At 35.6% G+C, this 23,442-nt stretch overlaps 4 protein-coding genes across 5 annotated transcripts; 1 reads left to right on the plus strand and 3 right to left on the minus strand.

Moving 5' to 3' along the window:
* The first annotated feature begins 1,833 nt into the window (after nucleotides 1–1,833).
* Nucleotides 1,834–5,027, plus strand: LOC137826117 (Thioesterase/thiol ester dehydrase-isomerase superfamily protein). The gene is made up of 5 exons (XM_068631977.1): nucleotides 1,834–2,372; nucleotides 3,076–3,253; nucleotides 3,483–3,949; nucleotides 4,326–4,454; nucleotides 4,570–5,027. Exons 1-5 carry the CDS (start codon nucleotides 1,962–1,964, stop codon nucleotides 4,780–4,782), a joined length of 1,398 nt encoding a protein of 465 aa, XP_068488078.1. The 5' UTR covers nucleotides 1,834–1,961; the 3' UTR covers nucleotides 4,783–5,027.
* Nucleotides 5,028–5,663: 636 nt separating this feature from the next.
* On the minus strand, nucleotides 5,664–10,052 carry LOC137824560 (formin-like protein 1). 2 transcript variants are annotated; one of them, XM_068630227.2, is made up of 4 exons: nucleotides 7,977–10,052; nucleotides 7,551–7,750; nucleotides 7,051–7,295; nucleotides 5,664–6,719 (listed from the first exon to the last, which is right to left on the minus strand). In XM_068630227.2, the coding sequence occupies exons 1-4, from the start codon at nucleotides 9,794–9,796 to the stop codon at nucleotides 5,979–5,981; spliced, it is 3,006 nt and encodes a 1,001-aa protein (XP_068486328.1). In that variant the 5' UTR covers nucleotides 9,797–10,052; the 3' UTR covers nucleotides 5,664–5,978. The 2 variants fall into 2 exon arrangements, with proteins under 2 accessions (XP_068486328.1, XP_090149868.1); XM_090293742.1 differs by having other exon boundaries at nucleotides 7,551–7,715; nucleotides 7,977–9,891.
* Nucleotides 10,053–12,540: 2,488 nt separating this feature from the next.
* Nucleotides 12,541–17,772, minus strand: LOC137824464 (Rhodanese/Cell cycle control phosphatase superfamily protein). Its single transcript, XM_068630115.2, has 4 exons — nucleotides 17,105–17,772; nucleotides 15,834–15,936; nucleotides 15,258–15,503; nucleotides 12,541–12,769 (listed from the first exon to the last, which is right to left on the minus strand). The coding sequence occupies exons 1-4, from the start codon at nucleotides 17,713–17,715 to the stop codon at nucleotides 12,719–12,721; spliced, it is 1,011 nt and encodes a 336-aa protein (XP_068486216.1). The 5' UTR covers nucleotides 17,716–17,772; the 3' UTR covers nucleotides 12,541–12,718.
* Nucleotides 17,773–18,843: 1,071 nt separating this feature from the next.
* Nucleotides 18,844–23,307, minus strand: ATSPO22 (Tetratricopeptide repeat (TPR)-like superfamily protein). The gene is made up of 5 exons (XM_068633334.2): nucleotides 21,899–23,307; nucleotides 21,092–21,281; nucleotides 20,973–21,005; nucleotides 19,841–20,458; nucleotides 18,844–19,684 (listed from the first exon to the last, which is right to left on the minus strand). The coding sequence occupies exons 1-5, from the start codon at nucleotides 23,212–23,214 to the stop codon at nucleotides 19,061–19,063; spliced, it is 2,781 nt and encodes a 926-aa protein (XP_068489435.1). The 5' UTR covers nucleotides 23,215–23,307; the 3' UTR covers nucleotides 18,844–19,060.
* Nucleotides 23,308–23,442: the final 135 nt, after the last annotated feature.

Raw genomic sequence — 23,442 nt, forward strand, 5'->3', positions numbered from 1 at the left:
GTCAGATATATTATAGCGAATTCTTCAGATTTCATTGTGTCATCTACAATAGAATCTAGAGATTCAGGGTAATTATTTTCATAATCTTCTTCTGTCCAAATAAATGGCTCATCGAAATAATGAATTACCATTGATATCGACACATCTGAGATCGCTAAAGATTCAATAGTTCTTCTATTCAATCATTTTCCTTCTTGTTGTTGGATATCTCGTTCATACACATCTTCTCTTTATTTCTCGAGTCTATAGTAAACAAATAATTTTTTTTATGATTCCAATCATACATGAGTTGGTTTATTGTTGAACCTTTAATTTAAATTTTGATATTAATGCATTTCACACACTAAGCCATGTGAATTTAAGATACAATTTTCTTTACTCCATCACTGATCTTTCTTTATGCAAATTTGTTTCTTATGCAATCACACTTAAAAGTTGTTGGATAAAGTTGGTAAAAGTTAACTACACAAAGCATAACATCCTTCTTATTAAACTTTATGTAGGTAAGATATCTGTATTGTTTCATATTTTGGTGTTTACTTATTTCGGTCTCATAGATGTCAATAAATGGTGGAAAAAAAACAAAAACAATTTATACTAATGTAGATAATAAAATATGGGTAACTAATTTTCTGTCAAGTTTAATTATAACTTGAATATAAAATATGCAATACAATGTCACTTATTAGTTTCCTTAAATTAGTGCTGACTACGAAAAGAGATACTATTATTATCGATACTGTGACAATAAAATAAATACAAAACTTAAAAGGACACTTAACACACACTACGAATTATAAAAATAACAAATAATTAGTATAGACTTGATGAACATAAAGATAGACAATAAATAATAATTTATATTAAATAGTAATATTGTAAAAAGTATTATAAAAATTATAATATAAATAAAATATAATATAATTTCAATATTAATTGTTTTTTTTCAGTTAATTTGTAAAAAATCATATATCTAAAATAATATTTTATATTGTGTCTACTTATGTTTGGCATAATAACCTAACATTACTATTTTGAAGAACAATAACTTTCCTATACTATTACTTTATCAATTTTAGTTATAATTGTTTAAACTAATATGTCAACACTTTTATGATATGTCTGTTGTTTCTCATGTGTGTAGTGACTTGTTCATTTCTTGTCCCTAAAAAATGGATAATAACTTATTAACATACATGCTTTTAACATCAAATTTTTTAGTGTTGAATTATACAATAATTGCTAAAACTGTTAAGGATATTTTCAAGCTAATTATTTTTATAAAAATTAATAAATATAATATAAAATATACTTAGAGATTCGTTATAATTATTAAATTAGAAAAGAAATATGATAGGACCTGAAAGCTAATCTGGTATGCCTAATTCCTTTCAAATTTATGGCACACGCACCATTCACCAGCCTACTATTAATTTTTTAATAAATATTTTTTTAATGAACCAAATAATTTATATATATATATATTCATATTTCTTACATGTCTAATTAAAAATATTTTTATCTGGTCACAAATGATTTTGTACTAGTGTTGTTGTTCATTATTAAATCCATTTAACGTGAAATTATTTTCATTTTCATTTTTTATGCTATTTATATATTTTTATTTGATTACAAAGCTACCATATATACTAATTTTGTTGATTAATAGTTATCTTAACTACTTATAATTAGTTTATTAGTTTATTAGTTAGTTACTGATTTACACTATGTATCATTAAATTAAAAAATAATGTTTCTTAACACATTATTATTATTATTATTATTATTATTATTATTATTATTATTATTATTATTATTATTATTATTATTATTATTTCCGAAACATTAGATGTTACCAAACAACAAGTAGAAAAAGGATTGTAAGAAAGAGAGGAAAGTAGAAGAACTGATTCATCCCAATTCAAAGTGGAGTAAACATTCAAAAGACTAAAAAAAATACAATGGATTTGAATTCTTCTCCTTCCAACTACACAATTCCTGTGAATGGAACAATCCCTGTTGCTTCCACCTTCGCCAGCGCCACCGCGGCGATGGAGAATGCTCTGCCGGCGAACGGTTCGGGGGACCGGAAACCCATTGCTCTGTGGCCGGGGATGTACCATTCTCCGGTGACCACGGCTCTGTGGGAGGCGCGAGGCCAGATTTTCGAGAGGCTTCTTGACCCTCCGAGGGACGCTCCTCCACAGAGTGAATTGCTCACCAGAACTCCCTCGCAGAGCAGGACCAGCATCTTGTACAACTTCTCCTCTGATTTTGTGCTCAGAGAGCAGTATAGGGATCCCTGGAACGAGGTCCGAATTGGGAAGTTGCTTGAAGATCTTGATGCCCTCGCTGGAACTATTTCTGTCAAGGTGCACTTTTAAAGTTTCAATTTTTCTTTGTGGTTTTGGGATTTTAAAAGGGTTCGTGGAGTTTTGTTTTTTGGGTATTGCTTCTTATGTGATTAGAAGGTCAATGGTGATGGGGTTGGACTCAAACTGAGGCACTTGTGGTTTCAGATTTTTTTTATAATTATTTTGTGCTGTGTTTTCTGGTTTTTTTAGGTTTTATGGAAAGATTTAAATTCTCGTGTACACTCTAGACAGCTTTTACACGGAAAAACAGTCAAAATTCATGACTGAAATAAACTTATATCATCTATAATTGAATTTGAATGATAGTATAAAGATTCACATAGCACTTTAATTAAATTCTTGTAAGAATCGGGTATCTGGGTAATGTTTGTAATATGACTTCGTTCATTGAGTGTGGTGTAAAGAGGTAAATGGGGATGATAAGGCAGAACTTTTCAAGTTCAAACTAGGTTGTACTTTGATGATTGGCATTTGTGGTGAATGACTTGTTTGTTTTGTAGTAGGTCAAATGTAGTTTGATACTTGTTTGTATTCTGGAAGACAGGAAGTTTTCACATGAACGTTAATTTAAATTTGGAAACCTGAACTGGCATTTACACGTAGTTAAGTGGGGTACTTAACTACATTCTAAATTCTAATGAAGATTTCATTTGATGTACCTATTTTTGACTGTGCTGTTTGTTGTTTGATTGTGGAATAGCACTGTTCTGATGAAGCTAGCACAACGAGGCCACTTATAGTTGTCACTGCTTCTGTTGATAAGATTGTGCTGAAGAAGCCAATTAGTGTTAACATTGATCTCAAAATAGTTGGTTCTGTTATATGGGTTGGGCACTCCTCGATAGAAATTCAACTGGAGGTTACTCAGTCCAATGAAGGTACATTTCTTAGGGCTTATGCGGCTATGACAATATAAGTAGTTGATGGTTTATTCATAACAGTGTACATCATGTTGCATAGACCTTAAATTTCTCCTCGTATCTTTCCACATAAAAATTATACAAACCTTCATAATAGAATCTCATCTTCATTCTTTTTAATATCCTCCAATACTCCTTTTTTTACCAAAATTGCTCCACAACTTATGCCTCGTCAAAATATGCGCAGAGGGCAATGATTCAGACTCCGTAGCACTAACAGCCAACTTCATATTTGTTGCTCGAGACTCAAAAACTGGGAAAGCTGCTCCAGTGAATCGACTTTCACCAGAAACAGATCATGAAAAAGTTCTTTTTGAACAAGCTGAAGCAAGAAGTAATTTGAGAAAAAGGAAAAGGGGAGGGGAAAAGAGAGAGTTTGAGAATGGGGAGAAAAATAGACTCAAGGCCCTTTTGGCAGAGGGAAGAATCTTTTGCGACATGCCAGCTTTAGCTGACAGAAACAGTATTCTTCTAAAGGATACCAGTCTTGAGAATGCTCTAATATGCCAGCCACAGCAAAGGAACATCCATGGTCGAATATTTGGAGGTTTCTTGATGCATCGTGCATTTGAATTGGCTTTCTCAACAACCTATGCCTTTGCTGGATTAGTTCCTTACTTTCTTGAAGTTGACCATGTTGATTTCCTAAGACCTGTGAGTATTTTATCCATTCTTTTACAAATTTCAAAATTTAACTGTTAACATGATTCTGTATCATATGCACAGTTGGCACAATCTTTGATATTTCTATAACCAATTTCAATCAACTACAGTTACAAAAAAATTGTTACAGGAGTTTCAAATTGTTTGAATTGACATCCAAAATCTAGATTCTAGGGTAATTGCGTGTTAAGTTTGTGGAAGTGAGAGAGGGGAAGGGAAGTATTACAGTTTTATAACAGTGTTTTTGGGGTGAAATAAAACCTTTAAGTTGTGATCTTTTGAGTAGTTCTATTCTCGGACCTTATGTGTGCTATACAATTTTCCACACATTCTGCTCTTCTATGTGATAAAATGGACCCTTGAGCAGGTTGATGTGGGGGACTTTTTGCGTCTCAAATCTTGTGTTCTGTACACGGAGGTTCATGATCCAGATCAGCCACTTATCAATGTTGAAGTTGTTGCTCATGTTACGCGACCTGAGTTGCGTTCTAGTGAGGTTAGTCTCTACAAAAATGAACTGTATAAAATACACAATCATTATCAGTTGCACTTTTTCTTCTTGCAACTTCCAAGTTATCAAAGATTGTAATCACCATTGTCCGTTCTTACAGGTATCAAATACTTTCCATTTCACTTTCACAGTGCGTCCAGAAGCCAAGGTGACGAAAAATGGATTTAAGCTTCGAAATGTAGTGCCGGCGACGGAGGAGGAAGCATGCCGCATATTAGAGCGCATAGATGCTGACAACTTGAATGAGTTCTTCAGAACACAAGAGGAAAAACAACAATTAGCTAATAATGTGAGCAGAAGTTCAGAAGATTAGCTCTTACATAATAAATTTCAAAGCCTCATGTTAGAGAGCACTAGTGTGTCTTTTATGTCTAGCATCATGACTTGTTAGAAGGAAATTGGTGCTTAGACAAGTATATGAATCTGAATTCAGTGGGCACTATTGTGCAAGTAGTATGAGGAAAACATAGTTAAGTTAATGAAAGAAATTGTACTATGACTTCTGCTACATTTGTTAAGCATATGAAATGAAGCAAATTATATTATTACTTCTTAGAAGTCTCATTGTATCTTTCACATAGCAGTTATACAAACCATTTTTGTGCTTCTTCATTGTGTCTATTGTAAGTTGATAATAAAATTCTAGGTTTTAAATAAAATCTTAGATTATAGAAAGATTTTTTTTCAGAAAATATTCTATAATAATAAATACTTTTTTAAATATAAATAACATATCATTAAATAAAATTTTATAGGAGCCTTGAAAAAATGAGATTTTAAAAATATATATCTTTGTAGGACTTACAATCCCATGTTATATGCACTGAAAATACTCCAAGGAGGTTTTCTCTATGCAAGCAAAACTAGAATGAGGTTCCAATACCAATCCACAATAATAAGAATTATTGTCTAATTTTATGTTTTCAATCCACAATAAAAGAATTATTGCGTATTAATTTTATACTTGTGACCCTTTTAGTTGTGCTTTTTTATCTATTAATTTCAATATTACAGACGTGACGTTATATATTAAGTTGAATATATTGCTATTCTTGTAGTTATTATTCCTATTTTGTGGATATATTTAATATTGATTTTGTCATCATTATAGTATTATAAATAGTCTTTAATCTCTTTCAAAAAATATTAAAAATTTAATAGGCCCATTTAAATAGAGGTGTTATAATCTGAGTCGCCATAATAAATATCAATTCAAAGAAAATGTATATACAAAACACCCAAGTTCTAACTGAAATTTGTTTGCTTGGAAATAATTGAAAAGCTTTGTACATGCTGCTTACTACAAGCTTATGTAGTAGTAGATATGGAGGCTTTCTCCCCCAAAGAAAAACTTTTACTATATATAAACTGAAGTCTCTTACAAGGATTTTTACAATTTAACAAGAAAAAATAACTTAGAACAATTTTGGCCAGATCAATAAAAAATGAACTGGTACCAGATATTTAGGAGAAGATGCAGCCAAAAAGTGAGTTTAATGAGTGATGTAGCTAAGGTGATCCAGGAAGTGGTTGTGGAAGCATTGGGTTAACTGGCACAGGGAATTTATGGGCTGAACTAACCATGGTTCTCTCATTCATCATTCCAACTTCTTTGCAGACACGGTCAAGAACTGCTACAAAGTCTCTTACAACCATGAAGAGTCTAAATGGATGGGCTTCTTCCTTTGCCAAATTCCCATGAAAATACTCTGTAATCTCCTTCACAAGGGAGGAAGCAACACTTTCTTGAGCTTGAATTTTTGGAATTTCCTCCTCAGCCATGCTGATGAATTTCTTCACTGATTCTGTAAAATTCTCACTGCTTTGGTTTAACTGCACAACCTCTGCTATGGTTGCAATTCCTTTGGAAAGTTTTGACACATCGCTGCTGAGAACTTCGGAATCCATAGCAGCAGCCTTCTTCACATTTGACAGCTCTGAACTCAGGCTTGATACAACTTGTAGGCCAAGCCTCCTACACTTGCCATCTTCGTTCAAACTAGAGCTTGGAGTTTGATTAGTGTCAGAGAGACGTGCACCTTCGGTTCGACTAATTTCTTGTACAACAAAATGCAGCAAAGTGGTTTTGCCATCTGCGCCTTTTACATCAGCCAGCTTGAGAAGTGTATCAAGTTTGAATGCCTCTGCATCCCCACGGTTGGTTCCCACGTTCATGCGGTTCCCAGTTTTAAGTACAGCCTCCAAAAGCTTCAAGAACATTCTACAATGTCGCAGCTCTTCACAGGCAGCCTGGAAAAGCACCGATCAGAAGAGGAAGAAACTTTAAATCATAATATCCAATGTATACAAGAAACATAATTGAATTCTTCTTGGCCTCTTATGAACAAACTATGTTGAAATAAGGCAAGAATAACAAGGAAGGGAAGAGGTAAGACATTGTAGATATATTTTGCTGGAATTGAAATTTCAAATGGTAGTTTTTGAAGTACACTCTATATATGCATCGAATTCCTACCAACAAAGACGTGTATCAAATTCAGAACATCAATCTATCATCTTGACAGCAGCAAGAATAATCCTGAAGAAATGAATAATATCAGTGTGAGATTGATTAGATTACCTCTAGTGTTTGAAAGGATGTTCTAAGATACTCCACTTCAGACTCAAAACTGGCTATGAAAAGCATTGCTTCAATCCTTTTAAATGCGAAGGGTACATCAAGCACTGCCTTCAAAAATTTCTCAGCCAGACCAAGCTTGGTTTGTGACTCATCTTTATGCTCCCTCAATTTACGTTCTTCTTCCTTGCTTGGTGCCATTCTTAGTAAGCTTTCAAGTAATTCTGTTCCAAGTGCATCAGTACTACCTGTAGAGAGGTAAATTGAAATAGGTGCATCATCAGTATATACAACTACATAGTTGAAAGTGGTTATCAGAACTAACTATGGTCCATTAAGCAACTCTTCTGCAACATAATTATTTAAAGATAACCATGAACTAAATTATGCAACTATCTTAGAAGAGATTATCCTGCAAATCTATGCTTTGAGTAAGAATAGAAAATAAGGAATAGAACTAAAAAACCTACTCTGTAACTGAAGGTGGGAATTAGAAAATATACCTTCTGAAAGTGCTTCACACACTTCTTCTATAGTGACATTAAGCGCTTTCAGCAATATTGAAATATTTTGCGACTTTTTAGGATCGAGTATTCTCTCCTCCTGATTTGGCGGGTGAGAAACAGAGTTTGTAGCTGCATCCTTGCCCTTAGGGTTTGGTGTGTTCACTACAAACAACGTTTCAATCATTTTCTCATTCAATCTGCAGCCAACCCAATTCAATGTTACTCAATTCAAGAACACCAATAGCCACATAAACAACAATTATGAACCACTAAATTCCATCCACAAAACAAGGAAAGGGAATTAAGAAACTTCACAGCAAAACACCATCTTGAAATCATCACATCCAATTTGGGTAAAATAGCAAACTGATATCTAAAACTAAAAGGCTAAAAATTTAACAAACGTTAGGGTTAGAATCTTACTTAAATGAACTGGACTTCATCTGATCCCACACCATTTCACGTTCAGAGCTTGTTCTCACTTTGTCCCAATGCAGGGGCTTCAATTTTGGTCTACCAGTCTCTTCAATTTCCCTCAAACTCCCCGGCAACTCAACATTGGTTGCTTGGTTTTGCAACACAAAAGGCCTCGAAGGAGGCACCAATTCCGGTGGCCTTGACACGGGTTGACCAACCGGTGTTGACGGTCCCGGCGCTTGAACTCCCCACTGCTTCCTCTGCCGTGGCAATGGCGGCGGTGGTGGCGGAGCAGGGCCTGGAATCTCCCAGTGCTTCCTCTGTGGCAAAGGTGGAGGAGCTGGAATGCTTCGAATTTCATCAAACGGTGTTGTTATTGGCATTGACAGTACAGGAATGCTCCAGTGTTTTCTCTGCGCGCCAAAAGAACCTCTTTCGGTTTCCGGTGAAGAAAGCAGGGCGGGTGACAAAGGCAACGATGACAAGCCAGGTAACATTAGTCCGTCGGAAACACTCGACATTCTCGGAGACTGATCGAAAGTGTGATGACGTGTCACGTTCTCCGGCGAAGATGGAAGAGAAAAAGCGGAAGACGAAGAAGCATTAGATAGTCTCTGTGGTGGCGGTGAAGATAATGCATTTTCATTTTTCTCCAGTGTTCCCTCGTGTAATGATGATGGTGCTGCATCTGCATGTGCACATGCACTTAATGCATCGTTATCACGTTCAGCAAAAACCCTATCTGGTGTTGAGCACATCGAAGAAGAAGAAGAATGCACGTGCTGGTGGTTGTAATTCTCCGGCGATTTTGGCAGCGTGTTCCCATAACTCGAACTCGCCCGCGGCAGCAAGTTCGTGATAGACCTTTCCGGCGATCCGGAAGAAGAGGAAGAACGCGAGCTAGAGGTCACGCTTCTATCGGCGGCGAACACTCGCCGTGACACCGATCCGGTTCCGCCGGAGCCTCCCAACGACGAACCTCTCGGCGAGTAAAACTCGTCTTCGTCCTCCTCCGCTGTCATGAAACCCGCCTCATCGCGGGGCGCCGGCGGAACCGAAAGCTGCCGCGCGAGCGGCGGAAGCGGCCGGAGCTCCGGCGATTCCATTTTCCTGTCACCATCGCCGACTTCGGCTTCCTCGACCATGTGAGAGTTCACGACGGTGCCCAGGTAGAGAAACTCGGAGCTGGCGGAGGACGTGTGCCGGAGCTTGCGTGTTTCAACGGAAGTTTCGGCATTGCGGCGGAGCGGGCGGAGGCCGGTCTCGGAACGGAGTACTTTGCCAGCTGGGGAGGGGGGAGCGTTCCGGCGGCGGCGGTAACAGACGAAGGTGGAGATGGAGATAACGAGTGCAGCAGCGACGACGGCGGAGAGAGCGACTGGGAGGAGTTTGTTGGAGGAGGAACTGGGTTTTGGGGAGTGAGGGAGAATGAGGGAGGAGATGTTGGCAGGAAAGGAGGCAAAGGTGATCGGAGAAGGAGGAGGAGGCGAAGAAGGGTATAATGGGAAAAATGGTGATTGTGTTGTTGTTGTGGTTGCTGTTTCTGGTGTGGTGGTAATGGTGGTAGTGGGGATGGTGGATGAAGAAGGGTATTTGGGTTTTTGTTTTGAGGCTGAAGGAGAAGGATGAGGAGGTGGTGGTTTTGGTGGTTGAGAAGGAGAAGGATGAGAAGGTGGTGGTTTTGGTGGGTCAGAAGGAGAAAGAGAGGTTAAAGGAATAAAGGGTTCATGGAGGATCCTTCTGTTGAAGAACAAGGGTTGTGAAGAAGCCAATGCACACAACAAAAACAAGTAAAAGAAGAAGAAGAAGAAGGAGGAGATTTGCATTTTCTGTGTTGTGTGAAGTGAGTGAGTGAGTGGATGAGTGAGAGAGAAAGAGAAAGAGAGTGAGATATGTAGTTATGGCAGTGGGGACTTTTGGTGCAGAGAAGAAAGAAAGAAGAGAGAGTGTGAAAAGGTTGAATTTATGAAGAGATGAAAAGGGTGTTGCATACAGCTAAGATTCTCTTGGTCGTTCTGTTTCACTACTTGAAGCTTTTGCACTTCCACTGTTCCATACTCTATGCTTATGGAACTTCTTCACACTGTGTTTGAGTTGGGTGATTTAATTTTAGTGCATGCCACTACTACAACCCAATCATTGTTTCACCTTTCTCTTTCACTTTTTTTCCTATCTTTTTTCTTTCCTTTTAACCTTTTGACATTTTTGGTTAATTGGTACATGGAAACAGTGTCACAGGCCACACTGATGAAGATTTTTGTAGGAATATTTGGTATGCAACATTCACAGTTCTTCCTTCAGTATGAGGACAACCAAAGTAATTTTCTAATCTTGAGATTTGAGTTGCTTTTAGAATGAGTGTTCAAACAGATAAGAGTTATGTACTTAATGGTACAGTGTAAATTTAATATTTCATCGGATTATAACCCAATATAAACTTAATTAGTATGTAAAAATCCTAAATGCTTGAACAGAACCTACACTTCAGTTGACAGAGTTGAATTAAATTTAATTTTAATGGTAGTTTTTAATTGTTTGTGAATGTTAAATCTTTTACAGCATAAAAAACAGATTAGCCGTATCAAAATTATTATTAAAAAATGAATCGAAATAAATATAACATACGAATTATGAATGGAAATTAATACAGTAACATTTAATTCTGATGTTGCAATTCATTTACTGTATCTATAAATTCGTATTGTTTTTCCTAAGATTTGTTTTTACAAATCATAATTATATAAGTAACACCAGACATTCAAACTTAATTTAATTAAACTAACCAACTTTCCATGAGTTGTATAAATACTTCTCATAAGTACTTCTCAGCATTTCTCATAATCTTTTAATTATTAATGTCCATATTTTAACTAAAATTTGTTGGTTAATCTTTCCCTTCATTTAAAAAAAACAAGAAATGCAATATTATTTTAATTTTAATAAAATATTTATGATTTTTTTATTGCTACGTTACCATAAATACATCTATATGATGTAATTAAAAACTAGATGGAGAATAAATATATAAATGAGTAAAAATAGTTAATGTTTAAAAATAACATTTAAATACAAATAATTTTAAAATGTCAATTATAGTTTATATACATTTTTCACCATTAATCCTCTGAAGTGTCTCGTGATGAGACTCGTAGCTTCAAAACGGACAATATATCAAATGCATTGATTGATTCTAATAATGTTATCTCAAAAAACTTAAAATTGGAATATTAACACCGTCTATGAAAACAAAACGAGATTAAAAAACGAATCCTCTTTCCTAAGAGAATGGAACACGAAATTCCAAACTTCAAAGCAGACAATATTTTAAATATACCCTAATAATACTATCTCAACAAATTTGAAATCGAAACGTATAGAGAATATAATATTAGATAAAAAGATGTGATAATGATAAAGGATAAAGTTTAAGGAAGGTTAAGATTCTATGTTATTCTTATTTGTCTTGTTTTCGTACTTCTATAAACATGTTGAAATAACAAAACAAAAATGCATTAAGAAACAGGATAATTGATGTTAGTTTAAAAATGGTTATTATAATGGTGATGCAGGGATTATATTCGGAAATGAAAAGTGTGAAATTGTAATTTGATTAGAGACAAAAAAAGATGGACTTTCGGTGTTACTCTGACGCGGCGCATGAATTAAAAAAATCTCAAGTCCTTAAAAAGAAGAGATGGAAGCAGTATTTAGTTTGACAAAATGACAAGAAAGAAAGCCAAAAATATACAAACTTCCTTAAAGTCCGGGGAAACATGTTTCATTGACCATGATAAGGATGGTGCAGTGAAAACCTGTAATTTTAAAATAAGGATGTTTTTCACTATTTTTCATTATTGGTCTCACCAAGTAAATTTTTGAACCAAATGATTAACACGATAAAGTGGTGATTAAAAGTTGGAGTATTTTATTAGGGAAATGTAAAAAAAGGTCATAAAAAAGTCATATTAACATCTTTTAAGAAAGCATTGGTCCCTTTATTTTTCAAATCAGGTACACTTTTTTTCCCTTTAAATAATAAAAGTCTCATGAAATAAAATGCTTGTGGATTATAGTGTTTTCTTTTTACTTGTGGGGTAGCAGTAAGCCTACCTCATTAACCTTATGCTATGTTCATTCTTTTGGTGGAAGCTTTAAAATACTTTCATCGATACAAAAAAGATTTTCCACTGTTGAAAGTTGCCTCCTCCTATAAAGATAAGGACATAAAGGAATGATTGAATGAAAACACAGAATAGACACAGTAAATCCATTTTAATCATTCATGCGTAAGTTAATTTTAACTTATAAAAATTTAATCAAACTTTTTTCTCTTATTTTTCACTTCTAGAATAAGATTATGGAAAAATTCATTCAAACAATTATTCGTAATCATTATTATATGTTAGTTCGTAGATATTATGAATGTCCACCGTCTTTAATTTTTGTCCTGACAAAGATGCAAACATTTAGTAATATTTTTCTTCATTTTGTTCTCTTCTTTTTTTGGCCAGTCTCCTAAACTAACTAATTCACTTTCATTGTTGATGTTGCCAAAATTTTGTTCAGAGTATAAATACTAAACATCCAGATTGATTCTGCTTGTGCAGTGTTTGATGATTACGTATTTTACATCCTAAAATTCAAAAGTAGAAAAAGAATGATTGTGAAATTAGAAATAAACAATTTAAGAGTACCAAATTGTATTTCTGCCATACAAACGTCAGTTAAGTATGCTATAACCAACAAAACTATTGTGGCTTTGATGGAGTTGGAGATGATGGTGGCTTCAAATCCGGGTACTGCAAATGAGAAAGACAAAAATTAGGAGAATTTTTATTTCTAAAACATAAAATGTAAGAAAACAGTAGTACACACACTTCACAAGTATTGATGTTTACTGTGGCTCTGTTTCATGTTTTCAAATCATGCAAGCAAATATCTTAATAACAAAATCAATCAAATTTATAAAAAAAAGATTGACATCTTCCATTTTTAGCATATATAAAAGAGAACACACATGTACTGACAAAGTTGGAATCACCATTGTGGGAACCAGTCTATACTCCAATGGACCTTTCCATCCCAAATCAGCTAAATCAAGTTCATTCTTATATTTTCATATTGACACCACCAATTGAGATACACAAAGTTCTGTGCATGTGATTGCTTGAGATACAATTACTATCAATATTCAACACTTCAATCTAAAGGTATGATTTCTTCTCACTATTTAAAAATATTGCATAACTGTTAACTACAAACGTAGATAGCCATAACTTCTGAATCTTGAAGGTTGTTGTGAACTTGCATCAGAATAGAGAGAAAATTAAAGAGCAAATTAAAAGCACGCAAATGATTCCTCTTTTATTTTTATATCCAATAAGGTTGCTATAATTGATATGATATCAAACCATCAGAATTACAATGTTCTTTCCAACTATCATATGCACCCATGAGTCATGGATGCAACTACTTATACTCAGCTGGCTTGGAACGCTTGTACTCCCTTTCTTAATATCTAAAAACAATTGAGACGGTTGGGTAGGGTACTTTGAAATTTGAATTATGACATTAAATGATAAATAAAGTTGCTGCCACTGCCACGATACCAGTGGGTTGTAGCATAACGAGGTGCAGTTAAAAGGTAAAAAGAACAGGTCAATAAGTTACTCCATCATTACTACCAATCAAGGTGGTAAAAAGCATGCTTGGAATCCCAGTGGAGTAAGAAAAGGCCCATCAAGAGAATTACTTCCCAGGATTCTTTTAAATTCCTGGAAGGAGGGTATTCACTATTCGATTAGCCTCAAGACACCAGGAGTAACTTCATCAATTCTGTGTCTTTTAAGTTATTCATATCTGTTTTGTTTTTATTTTTTATATACCTATGATCTTTGCAAATGATGAACTGGAAAATCATAGAGAGGCTAAAATTATATTCTCTAAAAACAAGAATGAAAATAATTGGGAGTTTTTGACATTTTAATATATTTGCCCCCCTCCCCCACACGTCAGTAGTTAGTTCTGCCGATGGGACATTGGTGGATTTGGTAAAATGCTAATTGCTAACAACCCTATAGATAATCGTAGGGATTTGTATTCAGAATCTTTCAGTCTTACTGTTATCATTTCTGATATGAGAGGTTTATAAACTGCCAAAGCTAATTCAATATATCCCGCTTAAACCATTTTCTATCATCTTCTAACTCATCATGACTCGAGATATTACTTCAATCATTAAAAGGATGCCACAATGTTGTCCAGCCAAAAAGGGAACAATGATGTAGCTCACTGTAACCAAAGGAAAGAAAGAAAAGCTAACTGAGGCATAGTGAATAGCCCACAGGGTTTCGTTTAATGTAAATAGGGATAAGACCCCCAAAGGAGGAAAAAGGTAAAATGGGTTTCTCAGACATCACACTCATTAGCCATAAAGAAACTTGAGTACTCGAAAGTTAAAATATTGGGATTGCATTACTTTCCAACATGATTGATAGTGAAAATATTTTTTGAGAGTATTTCAATACTATATCAACATACCTCAACTGTGTTTTCCTAGGATCAGTTGTCATGTTAATCAGTACAACAAAACAATGGACCTAAAACACCAGTTGCAAGGCTCGTGCGGTGGAAGATATAGCACAGATGCTTAAACGAAGAAATAGAGATACATTGAAGTGGAACAATAACAAAGGTATTAAGATCTAAAAAATATAATACCAACAAATAGATGCTGAATACAAATCCTTAATATTATTTATACTGGGGTTACTTGCACAGTACTAAACCTAGTCCAATCTTTCAAAGCCTAAATAACCTTAAAGTCTACACCTCATTAAAACATTGCATTCTTGTCATTTGGCAACTAATTATTCAGAAATCACATTAAATTCAAAACAAAATAAACTGCAACAAATATGTATAACTAGATTAGTGAAGAAGTTGTTCCTGCATTTAAGCCAACCTGATATATATGCAGACAAACACATTAAGCCAAAGTGTGAAAATTTGTGAGTAAATTTCTGAAAAGAATGAAAACTATTGGCATAATTAATTTGGCCTGAACATTGATGTTATCAGTGTGAACCCAAATACAATACACTTTTGCCACAGTAATAATTTCACAGTAACACATGAGCTGAATAACAGTAATTTGGAACAAATTTGAGTTGCATAAGCATAACTCATCGATCAACATTAACTAATTGACTGTTCTCAATTTAACTGTTAAACATACCCTTTTAGAACATGAAGAAACAAGATACGAGAGAGTTGAGGATAACATACATTGGGATAAGGAGAGGAGGACACTACAGCCCCAGTTTTCACTTCTGGAATAGACTCTGCAGAACTTTTCACATTACCATTGTCCACCTTTTGGTTTTCAACAGGGGAGATCTCTTGGGATAACGAACTCTTATTTTTACTATCATTTTGCTGGATACGTCCATTTCCATTTGTATTGAGTTCCTTTGAAGATTTTACCCTTTTCCTTATATGCACAGAAGGGGGCAAAAGGGAATCCTGTATAGCCTGCAACCATGAAGACTCTTTTACCTTACTTTGAACAGATTTTCTGTAACAGATTCGTAAACTCCTTTTTTGGCATCAAGTTTAACTGAAACTGAATTACCAAAAATTTTATTTTTGAATCCACTACTTAGATATTTCTAATACTCTGAAGAGCAAGAATCTTGTATAGCTCTATTATAGGTGTTTTGATAGAGACAATGAAGAAAACCAACTTACAACCAATTTCAAAGGTTTTCATAATGTTAAGAAAAAATGTATAGAATGTAGACAGATGTTTGTTCTTAATTTCTGCAAAACAAACACAAGTGAAAGAGAAGAGAATGGCCATACCATCCAACCTTGCTCGCCTCTAACTCCACCTTTGATTGCATAGGCCTCTTTGAAACCATTCTTAAATAGTAACTCGGCAACTTTCATGGAATTATCATCAAAACTACCTTACACTCAAAAAGAGAATAGGGTGAGAAATTCTGCAGACATGTATAGTCTACTGTTTAAGAAATTATATTATTCTCGTTAACAATAAGATTCCTTTGTTCTTAGTCAGAGCTATATTGTAAACAGATTTTTTTTCCCCAATAAGATAACATAAGTGAAGTGTCCAGACAAAAGCTGTAATTCAAACAAATCACTCAATTGTAGGAAAATGAAAATGAAAAGTTGCAGATGGGCAAGAGCTCTCCAGGCACTTTCCAAGCCAGATAACCACAGTTTGAATGAGTCCTCTATTCACTCCACAGGAGTATAATGAATCATGAAATGGGGAGATCTTTTCAAAAGAATCAAAGTAGATAGTAGCTATCTATCAAGTGCAAAGTCAACAGAAAAAATTCTCATTCAAATAAAACCAAGTCAAGGGAATAATGGTGAGGAAACTGGATTGCTGCCACATTAAAATGTATACCCACTACCCATATTACATAGCACTGTATAATGTATCTTGTTCAAAATGGCAAAATTAAATTTTGTAGAGACATTTATTATGTCCCGGTATGAGGAAAGCAAAACACAAAATAATGTCAATTAATCAGTCAAATAACTTCATTCAGATTTCCTTTCTTCAAGCTTAATTGCCCTTTCCAGTTAAATTCAGTACATACTCGCTTTAAAATTTAAAAGGGAAATACATAAATCATATCCAATTACTTTCACTTAGCATCTCTTAAAGATGAACGGACTTTTATAGGAAAACATCAATACCATTCCAGTATATGCCAAATTAAACAATCCAGAATATCCACTTTTGCTCTAAACTTCTAAACACAAATGTCGGCTTCTTTTCTATGAAACAGAATTATTATCTAGTTTCCTTTTTCCACTTCAATAACACACACGGTTCAGAATTCAACTTCACAGAGAAAACAATGCTTTAAACCGCGTGTTCGAGATTTCATGTTAACTAACATCACTAAAATAGCGTATATAAATGTTCTCATCCCAAGGATTAACGTTTCAACTCTTCAGTTCATCGCAAACTTTATGGCAGATCAAAGTAGTGTGCATAAATAGGTATTTCAGAATGAGCTACGTCCAATGCAAAATTCCAAGATCATTGCAACATGAAATACTATTCTCTCTCCCATTCTCTATTTTTTATTTACCTGTCCAAAACACAGAGAGCAGTGTTCGACGCGTCCTTGAACCTCCCCAACACCTTCTTCACAAACTCGTCTTCATTCCCACCATCAGTGAACTCAACATGCACCACTTCCTTCTCAATAAATTTCAAATTCGGCGACCTCATAAACCTCACGCTCTTCTCATCCCTTATGTCCAACAGCTTCGAGCTCGGATCATCGCGGAGCCTCCTGAAGGCGTCAATCGCCGACACGAACTTGCACTTCTTGAAATACTCCTCCGCCAGCGGAATCGCCACCAGCCAAATGAAGGCGCAGCCGGCCACGAAAAAGGGGTACCGGTTGAAGAAGCCGTCGATGGAAACCACAACGGACTCAATGTTGATTTTGCCATCGTCGACGGCGACGTCAGCTAGGCACGGAAAGGGAGTGAAGAGGTTGAAGAGGGTGAATGAGAAGAAGGGTTTTGCTAATGCATTGGAAGAAGGTATTTGGAGTGAATGGGGTTGAAAAGGTTGAATTGTGGAGTGTTCTGGGTTGTGGGTTGAGAAATTAGAGAAGCTTTTGAAGGTTTTGAGCTTGTGGGGTTTTCGGGAAAGTGGATAAGGAGAGAGAAGAAGAGAGAGAGAATCCATGAGAGTGTGGTTTTGCAGAGACACACTCTTCTCCAAGTTATTCACTATCTTCTCACACCAACCTTCAAATTTATATTCAATTTTTATTTATAGTAATAAACTTTTTAAAACCTGCATTAAATCTACTTATTATTCAATATATTTTTACTCTAAATTCACATACTTTTAAATTATAATTATTTAAGACTATGAAAGAAGGAAGATGGAGAAGGATATGTTAGTCACGGAGAATACTATGGAGGACAAATTTTTAAACTAAAAGTACAAAAGAAAATAATTAAAAGGTAAAGTTGTTTGAATTAAAAAATGAGGGAAAATTTTATAACTAATTTGATTGACTGATTGAATCTAGTTTATATATATTTAAAAAATATTTTTTAAATTAGTTTGATGTAAAAACAATTTTTAAATGTAATTTGATATAAATATAAATAAAAGATAAAAGAAATTTTAAATTAAAACAAAAATATTTATCAAATCATAATAAGTAAGAAATTATATTTTAAAATAATAATATAGCAGAGTAGATTGTTTTATAAACTATCAAAATTTAAATTAATTTAATTTAATTTATTTACAATTTTAATACTATTATAATATATATATATATATATATTATGTTTTTATTTTTAAAATGTTTTATTTGAATAAAAAATTCAAAATTTTAGGATTTTAAATTTTTATTTGAATAAAATATTTCAATTACTAATTATCAGTAAACACAACAATTGAGAAATAGTTTTGTTCTATATAGGAACATATCTAATAAATTTTGATTTTATTAATTGAGGAATTGCTTTATTAAATGATAAAATGTCCATAATAAAAAAATACTAATGTCAATATTGATTGAAAAATAATTTTAAATTATATTTTGATGAAGGTTGTTAAAAAACAACCTTAAGCAACTTCAATTGAAAATAATATACTGATATTAACAAAAGAAATAGTATTTCACATCAACAACAAAATTTGTTAATATTAATGAAAATTAATAGTTCGGTAGTTGAAGAAAAACTTTCACTTGTATCTAAACCTATAAACTATAAAACATCTATTTGGATCTAGAAAGTCCAGTGTTTCGACTCAACATTTAAACAAACAGATACACACTTTGAATAATATGGAAACCCAGAAAAGAAAACCCCAAGATTTGAATGGGAGTAGCTTTTTTTTACAGAAGAATAGAAGTACTTGAAACCTGCTCTTGTAAAACTTACAGAAAATTACCAAAACGAAATTCATTACCAGATGTTTTCTACAATATACACTTTTCTGAACTTATTTCCTGTACAAAATGTATGAATTCTATACTTCTAGAAACCGTATTTGAGATTCATGTGTATCAAGGTTCTTTATTCAAATTACCTAGGACTTCTTCCATGCATGCTTTGTAAGCTTCCATGCCTGGAACATGCTTTGCAATGTCCAAGCCAACAGTCATCCATTTCTTCCCTGCTTCAATCTGGCCCAACTTCACTGGCACTGCTGCTCGGTTCCATGCAGTCATGGCAAGCCACTTTCCTTCTTCAATTGGATATTCATCTTCCTTTAAACCAACCATTATCCTATAGGCTTGCCTGTACATGCCATACACAAGATCATCATCAGTATCACCCTTGTAAACGCTAGCCATGGATATAAGCTTGCGCATCACAAGAGCAACATTTGGATAATCTGGAACTGGTGATGATAGGAAAGATGAGAGGCATTCATTTAAAGCAAAGGAGGCTACTTCGTGATTCAACCGTGGTGCCTGTGAGGCAGAGAGACCAATTTGGAGGAGGTGATGGGGTTTGCAAGCCTTTGAACTGGCAAAGTTTCTCACATTGAGAAATTGTGACCCTGGGTCATTCAGCCTGCCTTGTATATCATAAGCACAGAAAGTGTATATGAAAAAAAGTTCAGGCTCAATGGTATTACTTTGGTCATTGTTAACTGAGCTCCTGGCCATATTTGATTTTATCATCTGCATCCACACAAAATGGGAGCAAGAAAATGATCAAGGGGATTGAAAACTAAAATATAACCTAAAAAAATTACTTTGATACCATATTTTATGCATCATGACAATCTAAAAGACAAATGCATCAAGCCAAATGAATTTGGTGCTACATGTTCATACCTGAACTGCTCTATCTAGCAAGTGTAAAGCTTGCTTGACTTCAGTTTCTGACATTGGAGTCTTCCTTTCAAACTCTAAAGCTATCATTGATGATACAGAAAGCACTAACGATTTACAAACCATGACATTGTTCTCATCATCGGACCCCTCAACTAGGGCATAAAAATCAGAAGCCAGTTTTAAGAACTCAGCTGATAATTCATAATTCTTATCCTGCCCCGTTTTTGTACCATAGTTCCATGAAGTCATAGCAAACCAATTCCGTTCCCGTCTGCCAACATCCTCTTTCCCAAAGAAGAAATCGGGACCAATCTCTGATGCTCGAGAATGGGCATGTTTTAAGAATTTGATAACTTGCTGCTCGTTACCTGGTTCTTGAGAGAGGACTGTCAGCAAGGTGCGCACAACTGTTACTTCGGCTGTGGGCATGGACTTTCCTGAAGCGTAGAAGTTTAGCATACTTGATAGAGAGGCAACAGCAACAGGTAGAGCATGACATGCAACAGCTTCATGCGCTGAAAGTGAGAGAAAATCTGGTTGAAAGTCAAGGCACGTTGTCATGGCTTCTATTTGATCAATAGCACCTTGGTGGTCATTCTTTTGGAGATAAATTTTGAACTGAGTTAAAACAAGTAAATGTCAATGTAAGTTCACATGTCATTTCTGTTGCAAACGTGTTTCTATAATCCTAATGAGATGCAAGTGGGGTTAGTTTCAACCAGCTAAAAGCAAAATTAATTTTAATTAGAATAGATATTGAATTAAATATATTATGTTTGAATGTTTTTATTCTATCAAGTTAGTAAAACAAGACAACTAGTTAAGATTTGTTAAGTAAAATTCAATTTTGAACTTGTATCAATTCACCCAATATTAAGTTAGCTGATATTTTAAAATGTTTTTTATTATTTAACATAATTCCAAACGTGTAGGATAGCATTATAAATTTGTATGATGTGTGATGTATGCATATGGATACAAACAAGCACCAACACACGATTATTAATCATATTTCAATGTGATTTTGGATAGTTCAACATGAATTCAAGGGATAGCCTTATAAATTATATGATGTTTTATATACATACGGATACTAAAGCACCAACACACACTCGGTGAGAAGAAAGTGTACCTTAAGAAAAGCACAGACAACGTTAGGCTCGAGCTGCAGAGATACAAAAACATTGATAATATTTCATATTTGACTGAAAAATTAGTGCAACAAATTCAAAACTCTGTCAATAACAATACCTTTCCAGCCTCGTTGATGTATTCTTGGGCACGATCCAGCTGCAGGAGACCAAGGTGGCAGAGACACAGAACTCTATAGCCCTTTGCTCGAAGTATTCTGTTCTCTGTATCATGTGCAATATATAGCATTGATTTTTCAAAGAGTTCCGCACTGGTCTCATAATCTTTTGTTTGAAAATTATCGGCACCACTGCAAATCACATTAAAATATTGAGATCAGTAGCTTCATTTGGAGAGAACTTCCTAGTTAATGCAAAACGTTACGGAACGCAAATCTGGATCAGGCAAACGGTAAACCCCACAGCATGTGCATTTTATTTTTACCAAGGTAAAATCAATAATAATTTAGCCATAAAATATCACATCTAAGAATCAGAGTATAAGAAGTTGCTTATGTTCCTATTTTGACTTTGTAGGTACTCAACATAAAGGCAATCTTGCTTGAAGTGCAATCAAGCATGAAACGGGGCCACCTCTTCGAACAAAAATTCATACCCTAATTAACCACTAGGTGAAACTACTTCCTAATCTCCAATGCCATGGTGTCTTTATGTCCTTTAACATTAGTTCAATCACGAAGCTATCACACTTAGTTGGCAATTTGACCACCAACAATAACTTCTATTCCATTATATTCAACCATACTAAATATTTTCTTAAGAATACATTTAAGAAGATAAAACAGAAAGATAAAATAGACAAACTGTTCTAAATTTGAAGTTTGCACACCCCACCGTGTCACATTGCAAAACTCACAAACTTTAGTATTCAAAGCAAATTAGGAATGAAAGATTCAGGAAGCTATACCAATTCCATAGAACAGCATGCATTGCCACTCTATCCTTAGCAGCATCTTGTCCTGCAAAGAGAGCCACCACCCTCTCATCTGACACAAGTTCGGCAACGACCTTAGCCCTCACTCTCCCCCCTTCCCCGCCACCACCCGCCACCCTATGTGCCACCCTCACCGCCGCGCCAGCACTAATATGACACCTTCCCAACAGCCCCAAGAACACCCCCTTCGCCGTCTCCGCTCCAGCTGTCCCTGCCGCCGCAAAATACGCCTCCACCGCCGACACCCAAACCCCCTCCGGAATCCCCCTGTCAATCACCATACCCCGCAGCTCCCTCTCCGCCTCACCGTGCCTCCCCAACCCTAACCACGCCTTCATCGCCAACACCGAAAGACTCGGATGCTCGTCACCGCCATCATTCGAGTCTCTCAAAACCTTCACACACTTGATCACACTCTCATATTCCTCTTTCTGCAAATGAATCGCTGCGATAAACCTAAGCGTCTTCCACCTCAACCCTCGGATCTCTACCTTCTCTTCCCGTGTTCGCGCTGTATCGAATCCCTTCTCGCAAGTTTCCAACGCCTCGTTCATTAGCTTCAGTGCCTCGCGATTCGCGTCCGCGCCACTGTTCAACAGCGCGCGTTTTCCAAACGCCATGAACTGCTTCGCGAGATCCGCGTAGTGGTTGCACGAACCGAAGAGGAAGCTCTTGCTCCGGTTAAGCAGCGCCACCGACAGGCTCGAGTCCCGAATCTCCCACGCTGTTCGGGACCGAGCCAGGTTCAGATCCAGCAACAGTTTTCTCTCTCCAGCGTCGACGATTGAATTGATGTCAAGCTTCGAGACCATATCAGTGGCGCGCTCGAAGCACTTCGCAGCGAGATCAAATTTTCGGAGGTTGTGCCATATTAGACCGGTCTTGTGGTAGAACGACGCCGATTTTATCGCAGGAGAGGGAACACCGGCTACTTCTCCGGCGATAGAGAGGAGGTCGGCGGCGATGTGTCGGAGTTCGGCTTGGCTTTCGGTAGTAGCTGATGAGGAACGGATGGCGGTGGTGTTGGAGATGTCGACGCATGCGTTCCAGAGGCGGTAGCTGAGCTTCCAGATCTGAAGCTTCAACGAATTCGAAAACGGAGCGAATTGACTCAGCTGAGTCAGACATTGCCTGAGATCGTAGGTAGTAGTTTCCGGCGGTGGTTTGTCGGCGGTGAGCGTTTCGAGTTGCTTGACAATTGCTTCGATATGGGATAGACTACGATTGTTAGCCTCCGTCTCTCGTTGGAGTGGCCGGAGCTCCGGCGAGGATATCTCTGCAATTCTCATTCTTTTGGCGGGAAAATTTGAAAGACTGGTTTTTCGGTTTTGTCTTTTGTTGTTTTCTTTTTTTGTACAATTTACCTTTCATCTTGAAATTGCAATAGATAGACAACATTTTTTAATTTAATAGATTATTAATGGATAGTAAATTTATTAAAATATATTTTTGAAATTATTTTTAACTAGTTCATAATATGCGTAGAACTAAATTGTTATTGTTTTACAAATGAAACA

The sequence above is a fragment of the Phaseolus vulgaris genome, chromosome 8, assembly GCF_051622355.1.
Source record: "Phaseolus vulgaris cultivar YP4 chromosome 8, ASM5162235v1, whole genome shotgun sequence".
NCBI classification, from domain to species: Eukaryota; Viridiplantae; Streptophyta; class Magnoliopsida; order Fabales; family Fabaceae; genus Phaseolus; species Phaseolus vulgaris.